This window comes from Mastomys coucha, unplaced genomic scaffold, assembly GCF_008632895.1.
Source record: "Mastomys coucha isolate ucsf_1 unplaced genomic scaffold, UCSF_Mcou_1 pScaffold23, whole genome shotgun sequence".
Lineage (NCBI taxonomy): Eukaryota > Metazoa > Chordata > Mammalia > Rodentia > Muridae > Mastomys > Mastomys coucha.
Window position 1 is genome coordinate 74791919 of NW_022196906.1, and position 8880 is coordinate 74800798.

At 36.4% G+C, this 8880-nt stretch overlaps 1 protein-coding gene across 3 annotated transcripts in view; it reads left to right on the plus strand.

The window, feature by feature from the left end:
- Positions 1-7064, plus strand: part of Senp6 (SUMO specific peptidase 6) — a 90762-nt gene extending 83698 nt beyond the window's left edge. For 2 of the 3 annotated variants that reach the window (XM_031345487.1, XM_031345488.1), the window contains 5 exons: positions 1953-2056; positions 3725-3813; positions 4816-4884; positions 4985-5135; positions 6505-7061. In XM_031345487.1, coding sequence (XP_031201347.1) covers positions 1953-2056; positions 3725-3813; positions 4816-4884; positions 4985-5135; positions 6505-6711 — 620 coding nt within the window. In that variant the 3' untranslated portion in view covers positions 6712-7061. Of the gene's footprint in view, positions 1-1952; positions 2057-3724; positions 3814-4815; positions 4885-4984; positions 5136-6504 lie in introns of all 3 variants that reach the window. The other variant, XM_031345486.1, reaches the window with a different exon arrangement.
- The last annotated feature ends 1816 nt before the right edge of the window (positions 7065-8880 follow it).

An 8880-nucleotide genomic window follows, 5' to 3' on the forward strand; every position in this document is an offset into this window, starting at 1 on the left:
CAAGACCCTTATGTTGTACATAGCAAGACACTGTCACAAACAAACAAGCTGACAGTGTATATAGATTGGAACTTGGATTCTTTTGAAGAGCAGTGATATGCTTTTAACCACTGAGTCTTCTCTCCAGTCCCACTCCTCACACCCTCTTTTTTGTTTGTTTGTTTGTTTTGAGGCAGGGCCTTGCTGGGTAGCCCTGGCCAACCTAGAACTCACTGCTCAGTCCAGTCTGGCCTCAAACTCAGAGAAATCCCCTAGCCGTTGCCTCCTGAGTGCTGGGATTAAGGTGTACACCATTACGCCCAACTAAAAAAAGATACTTTTTAAATTACTTTCTCCCATCCAAATTCTAACCAAGCCCAACCCTACTTCTAAGTTCCAGTGAAAATTGGATACATGCAGAGATATAGACTATAGTCTATAGAGCTATAGACTGTAGTATATTTGGATGGATTTTGAAACACTTTAATTGATGCAAGGTAAATATTAATGTAACAGTACTTTCTATAGATGTAAATGATTTGCTTCTAGAAATGTGATTGTATTGACTAATTTGCCTTGGGATTTACACAGATGTTTTAGATTTAAACAAATATACAACACTTATTTCTGAGACATAAATTGAGGAGGTTTGTGTGTGTATAACAAAAAGGTTTACTGTTGTGTTTAGTTAGTTTATTTTATTTTTTTAAAAGATGTGTTTATTATTATATGTAAGTACACTGTAGTTGTCTTCAGATACACCAGAGGAGGGCATCAGATCTCATTATGGATGGTTGTGAGCCACCATGTGGTTGCTGGGATTTGAACTCAGGACCTTCAGAATATCAGTCACTGAGTGCTCATAACCGCTGAGCCATCTCTCCAACGCTAGTTAGTTATTTTAAATAGTGTCTTTCTCATTACAGCATTTTGATTTATATATCTTTTCAAGAAAACATTGTTTTGCCTCTCCCATAAGATACCTTATTTATATTAATATTTTTAACTCTTTATAGCTTTGTAACCTAGATTGAAGTAAACTTTTCTATCTAAAATACCTAAAAGTGATTCTTTATGAATTTTTGAAATGTTGTACAATGTTTTAAACAATATTTGGTATATTGTTGTATTTAATGTATTCAATTTGTTGTATTGAAGTCTCTGACTCAGTTTCAGAATGACCTTTTTTTTTTTCAAGACCAGGTTTCTCCAAGTATCCCTGACTGTCCTGGATCTATCTCTGTAGACCAGGCTTTGAGATCCTAGAGCCTCTGTCTCTGGAGTGCTGGGAGTAAAGGCATGTAGCACCCACTTGGCTTAGAATGAACTTTTAAGAATGTCCATTTCTATTTTATCCTAGGAATCATTTTCTTTTGTTGTGTGAACCCCTACAGTTGTTTCGTGTAGTTTTATTCTATTCAAAATAGTAATATAAACAAACTTACTCAAATGATAAAAAGTGGGGAGTCTTGTTTATCATGTGACTGTCATGTTATAGTTTTCTTTTTTCCAGTTTGTGCAGAAGTAAGTGTATTTGTACTGTTCTTATTCACCCTGAATTCTTTCCACATTTTCATAATTTTAGTCTTAAAACTATAGTTTTTATCTGTGTTCATGTTATCTATGTTCTATGGTTTATAACTTTTGGGAATTTATGTTATTTTTAGACTCTTGTACCTTTCTACTTACTATCTAGCACCTACTACAAACAGTTGACACACATCCTTTATACACATACAGATTTACACACATATTTATATAACTTTTTTTTTTCATAATTTTGGTGCCAGGACAGTTCTATAGTTGACATCAGTCCATGTTTTTATTTACAGTAACTCACTCTATACTTGTTGTGTTACATGCTACAGCAGATTTTTCATTACTGTCAGTTTTTACTAGCATTCCTTTCAATATCCTGTCCTGTGGGTCATAGGCATGGGGTTTTTCTCATACAGTGTTTTCTGTTGCTCCAGATGCCTTAAGCAAAATCAGACTAAACTACGGAGACCAGTCAGCAGACAGTGGAAAACTGCTTGAAGATGAGCTCATTGACTTCTCAGAAGATCAGGATGACCCGGTAAAATCAGATGCTCTGTAGGGATCCTGTTACAGAACCTTAGACCCAGCAATGAATTTGGGCTCTATTTTAAAACAAAACCAGTTGTCCAGTGAGAAGTTCCCAGGATACATTTATTAGTGTTGGTGTTGAAACTGTGCTGTAGGCGTTGAATTCTAATACTACCTGAGAAAGTTTTAATACAAAGTTCATTTCTTGCAGTGGGGACTGTATAGCTCAGTGGTGGAGGGCTTGTTTACTTGGCCCTCAGTTCAATGCCCAGCATTGAATAAAAGAAAAAGTTAATGTTTTCTTTCAAAATATTTATGGGCTGTTCTTGACCTTTGGTCTAACAACATCTGAGATGCTGTTAAACATGTTAAAGTGGTAAAATTTTCAATTGTGTAGTACACATAATTGTAGTATATATAAGAATGACAAAATTATAACTTTTTCTTACTTTTTCAGTACCTTTTTTCTTATTTACCCAGTGACTATTTTCTTACTTTCCAATTTAATATATATATATTATAAAAACAAATAATATTTCATGGGTGAATTATACTTTTTTTGGATTTTAATTGCTCTGATAAATATCATAAACACTTAAGTATAAATTATAGTTTTGAAGATGGTTTATTTATGAGAAAAGTTTATGAGAAACTTAGTTGTTTTTTTAATTTTCTTTCTAGGAACTATTTTATTTGTTTATTTTGTGTAGGGGCAGACTCAGTTGCCACAGAGTGTTGTGGGAGTCAGAGCTCAGTAGCAGTTCTCTTCTTCCACCATGTGGGTCCTTGAGTGCAAACTCTGATTTCTGATCTTATTTTTTAGACAGACTTTGAGTTGTTCCATAGTACTAAAGATACGTTATGCTTTATGCTGCACTGTGTGTTCTGTGTGTTACCCCATAGTTGATAGCATATAAGACACTCAGATGAAGTACTTTACATAACTTCCTGCCATAACCACAGAGACTAAGAACTCAGTACAAGCTGTGACTATAAACCCTGCGGCCTCAGTATCTCTATTTGAAGATGTAAGCTGAGGTCTGTTTAAGATTTTAAAGTTTTTTACAGAAGTTTTCTTTTTTACATTTAAACTATTTATAGAGACTTCACCTGATAGCAATATAATACAAAGATCAGAAATTTGAAACAAATTTTTGAGCACTGATGTTCACTTTAGATTGGGATGCTTATTTGGTGGAAAAGAAAATAGCATTTTCCAGCTATGTATTTATAAGCCAAGGGATAATTAAATGACTACTATAAGATTAATTGGAAAGGAAAAACCATAGCATAAATCCATTTTCGCCATATGTAAATACCTGAAAGTTTATCCCGACACAAAAAGGCCTTTAGTGTTGCCAGGCTAGTGAGGTGGCTTAGTGGGCAAAGCACATGCTGACAACCTAAGTTCTATCCAGAACCCACATACATTTGGAAGGAAAGAAAACCAACTCCACAAAGTTGTTCCCAACCTCCACATGCACACCTAGAGTAACAATGAATAAATGAAGTTGAGTAGCAGGCCGAGTAGTCTGGGTCAGTTCCCTCCCTGGACTATAAGTGTTGCCACTTCGTTGGAAGGAGTTTTGTCACCTGCAATGCTGTTTTCTTCAAGTATTAGTTCTTTTGATAGTAGCTGCTTAATAATTAACCATTTATGTGTATCAATCTTTTATAGGATGATAGCAGCGATGACGGGCTCCTTGCTGATGAAAACTACAGTTCAGAAATAGGGCAGTGGCATTTAAAGCCTACTGTCTGTAAACAGTAAGCACTGGCTGCACCCTGAAACCCCATGGTTTTGTTGTTTTGTTTGTTTTTTAAGAGTTGTAGAATAAAGTGCCACAGAACAATTCTTGCTTAATTCACAAGTGCTCTCAGGGTCAGGAAAAAGTGGGTATGCTATTTAGAGATCCAGCAGGGAGGCCATTTCTGTTTGTGCTCCCACAGATACATGCACACCTTCATAATGAACCATTATCACTTTGTATATGAGAGAACACTGTATATCAAAACAGTAATGTGAAATTGGCAGTTATGGTAGTTTCATAGCTCCTTTAAGGGACAGAGGGTGACTGAAGGCAGTCTTACCCTGCAGACCTTGTGTCCTACTTAGAGACTCGCTCAGAACCTTCCTAGTCAGATTTGACAGATTCTAAGAGAGCGTTCAAATTTCTACTCTGCTGTGCTTCATATCCTAGAGATTTCCTTATTTATTTCTGTTTACAACATACTTTAACAGAATTAAAATTCTAAACATTAGCTCTGAGTTGCATATAATGTTTTAAAATAGAATCTTGCCTATATTGCAATATATAAAACTATATTGTATTACATACAATATAGTTTTCTGTAATAAGCTGTAATGAGGCTATTGGAGGCCAGTGAGATAGGCAGCAGGTATGGACATTTACTGCCAAGCCTGATGACCTGAGTCTAATGATCCCCAGAACCCGTGTAGTGGAAGGCGAGGGCCAGCCCCTTCAGGTTGTCCTTCCACATGCATGCCATGGCACATACTGCATACATTCTCACAGACAATACTTAACTTTTATAGGCTCCCATTTTTATTTTGCTGGAGTTTCATTACTATTCTGTAACAGTGTTTAATGTTACCATAGACATCTAAATTTCTTATGTCTGTAAGATTTGCTTTCCCCACTTGAGTGTTTACTAAAACCATAGAATTTAATCTTATTAATACTATTTTAATTTTCTTATGCATGTGTAACAATTCATATTTAACTTCATATTATTTTTGTCCTGTAGACCTTGTATCCTACTTATGGACTCACTCAGAGGCCCTTCTCGGTCAAATGTTGTCAAAATTCTAAGAGAGTAAGTTTAAAACTATCTCCTACCTGTTTGATATACTGTAGCTAAAGCAGAAAGTATACTTACATGTATGTGTATTCTTGGTACATGTGTGTTGTTGTAGGTATTTAGAAGTGGAATGGGAGGTTAAAAAAGGAAGCAAAAGAAGTTTTTCCAAAGATGTTATGAAAGGGTCCAACCCCAAAGTCCCACAGCAGAACAACTTCAGTGACTGTGGTGTGTATGTACTGCAGTATGTAGAGAGCTTTTTCGAGGTGAGTTTCATTTCATCATATCTGGTGAAATAATGAAATATGTATTTGATTTTTCATGTGATAAAAACAATAAGAATAATTCATAAAAATGACTCTATGAAACAAAAATTCTCAAGTTAGAGGAGATCTTTTTTCTTAGCCCTGGCTGTCCTGGAACTCACTCTGTAGACCAGGCTGGTCTCGAACTCAGAAATCCGCCTGCCTCTGCCTCCCAAGTGCTGGGATTAAAGGCGTGTGCCACCACTGCCCGGCAGAGATCTTTTAAGATATAAAACTACTATAATTATTGATAGTCAAATCTTAGGCTTGTTGATCATCTCTGACCAACCTGTCCTAGTGTAGCTCACCTATGATTCATGCTGCTTCATCGTACACACACACACACACACACACACACACACACACACACACACAGTTGCCTCTGAAGTCTTAAAAGCTGGTATCATCCCTACCCTTACACTGAATTCTCTCTTGACTTCTAGTCCCTTTCCACTATTCCTTCTTCACACTCGTCCTAAGCCTGGCTCTTTACATACCTCTCTTAGGTACTCTTTACATCCTCTTGACTCCTTAATCACTGTTCATTGAATGAATCACCGAGTCTCTTTTTAGCACTTAAAGTCACGTGTGTACATTCCTGTATTCCTGCTGCCACTTTCAAGTCTAATACTAGTGTCATTCTGAAATCTAATACCAGAAAGTCTCATGCCATCTGTTCTTGATATTGGGTTACCCTAACCAGGGTTATATTTAGTGGCTCCCTGTTGCTGTTGAGCCAGAGACAGAACCCTTCTGGTGGCCTGTACATAGCTGAGCATCAGCCAATTGGAAGTTCCTTATTGTGCCATGTCCCCAGGCCTGAAACTCCCAATGCTTCTGTCATTCGTTGGCTGACTAATATGTACACACTCTCCAGGTTAGCTTTAAACATCAGACCAATGGGGTTTCTTCTCATTACACATTAAACTTTCCTGATAGAATGTTTGCCAACATCAGCTTTCGTTTTATATAGCATGATGCTCATTCTTTTCTTTAGCAGGGCCTGAAAGTTAATGCTTGTGTTTCCTGCTGTGGAGATCCTTAGTTCTACCACTGTGCAGACAACTATAAACCATTTGTGAATTTGTTTGCTTCTGCTAAAATGAACTTTATTGCAGAAACAGGTTATGGGCAGAACTCTTCCCGGTGACTGTAGTTTGGCAGCCTCTAATCCAGGCCAGCACTCTATCTCCAGTGCCTAACTCAGTTCCCTGCTTGTGGTGTGTAACAAGTGAATAGATAATGATATTTAATTTTTCAGTGTTGTAACTGAAATGAAAATGTCCCCCATTACAATTTTCTAATAGCCATATAATCTTTTTATTTTCAGAATCCAATACTAAATTTTGAGCTCCCTATGAATTTGGTGAACTGGTTTCCTCCCCCCAGAATGAAAACAAAAAGAGAAGAAATTCGAAACATAATTTTGAAGCTGCAGGAATCACAGAGTAAAGAGAAGCTGCTGAAGGCCCCCTCTGCAGCAGAGATGTCCTTAGGGGAAGGAGTGGAGCCGTACGCCAGCAGGGTCTCAGAGTAATGACGAGGCTAGGCCTTGACGGGACTCCCTTCCGATGATACCCAAGTGAAAGCTTTCACTGTCCGGTGTAGACAATAAAGAGCCGAAGTGCTCACTACTCAGAAACTTGGGGTGATAAAGCCTGTAAAAATGTCATAAGTGATTTCCAAAGGAGTGTGTATTAAAGTAAAAGTCTGTAAATATGTTAATGAGGCCAACTTTTCCAACATTTATAATTATTTTTTTCACTTCTAGGAAGCCTTTGTTATGTATTTTCTGTTAATAGTACTAAAACTGCAACTTCTAAACACAAATAAATAAAATATTTATAGGAGGAAATGATTAATTTGATATTCTTTAGTAAACTTGCATAATTCCTCAGTGTGATTTTATTTCATGGGAATAGAAGTATCTTATGATTTTTTTTACCTTTTGTTCTAAAATACTCAAAAATGTGAAAATATAATTGTCAAAGACATTTTAAACTAAAAATGCTTCTTTATATGCTTGCATAGCAAGAAAAATTAAGATCTTTTCAATTCATGCTCTCTTATCTGTTCAGAGAACCCACCAAGTATACTAACTATTCATAATTTTACATAAAGACTTAAGCACCATTAGGAGCAATCAAAGACAATGTGCCCTGACTTGTGCTAGTGAAGCCACACTGCACCGCATCCCCTCAGCAGCTCAGGTGAAGGCTATCCTGGCAAGTGCAGCCTGGATCTCAGATATCCAGCATTACCTCTGCAGTTCCTCTTACAGTGTCTGCAGCCTGAATGATGCAACTAGTTAAGGAGCAGTTTTAATCTGTGTGAACACAGGATTTCACATAGGAACTGACTTTCTGTACCTTCTGCTATTTTTCATCATTTTGTTCTCATTGTTTTGATAAAGCACCAGACTTTTTGCTTGAGTTTTTCTGAGTAAATTATTTTAAATGTGAACATACTCTCTTTAATTGTATACATAGTACAGCAGAAGCTCTCTTATTTTCAGTTTTCTATTTAGGTTGAGGAAATGTGGGGTTGGGCCTGTAGTTCAGTGATCAGAGTGCAGGTTTAACGTGGAGGCGAGGCCCCCCTGATTTAATCCCGTGTGGCAAATCAAATGCAAAACTGTCAAGCTTTTGATGCTACATTTGTAATTCATGTGGAGTTCTCACTTGTGTGTGTAGAAACTATTATTTTCTCAAATGAATGATAAATATTTTGATTTAAGTGTAAGACTTAAAATATGTATTTTAAGCCATTTTTGTTAGTGAATTTTTAAGTGTCCATACAACAACAGCAAGGTGAGAATAAAAGGCCATTTTGTCAGCAGATAGTTTATTTTTAATGTGGCCATTTCTGGCACTATGAGCCACAATTTAGGCTGTTAATAGGTTTAGTAAAGTATTGGGGAAGGTTCTAAGTGAGTGAGAGCAGTAACAAAAGCTTGACTGTAGTGACAGCTGGATTTAGTGTAAGGAGGAGTCTCCTTAGTGCTAGCAATCATGTGTTTTCTGTTTTTACTTTGGCCTAGTTTTCTTTCTTCAGATTATTTCTTTTTAGTAAGGTTTTATAGATATGTTTCCTAATTTAATTTAGTTAGGTTCTAATTTAATTTGATTAGAAAAGTTTTCTAATTTTATTTCTAACTGAAAATGCCAGCATGCTTTTATTCTCTACTGAAGTTAAGACCAAGAAAAAGGAATTTTAAAAAACTTAATAGAATAAACAAGATTGGTAAACTTTATCTTTAAAATGGACTTGATTTTGCCAAAATTTTAGGAAACTGGAAAAGTTACTATAAGGACAAGGTATACTAGCATACAGCAGTTAATACCAGCAGCTTAGGGGGCCTAGCAGTTAAAGGTCAGCCCTAAGTATGGTGAGCATTTTAAAATGCTGTGGTGTTTTTGTTTGATTCTTGGTAGCTATATTTTATAGTGTTAGATAACTTTTGATAAGGTAAAATTATAAATTGTTCCCTGGGCTAATTCTGGTCAATATATATATTTTTTAATTTCAGTATGAAAAATAAAGACTGCTGTGTGTCAACTTTCTAGAGGTGGAGCACTTAGCTCTTTGGTGGTTTTTGTCCCACCCCTGTAAAGCTTTTTACGTCTGCTGGTTATGCTAATGCCCTTGCAACATGCACATTGAAGTCTTTGGAGCTTCGAGGTTAGACTGCAGAACTAGACAAGAT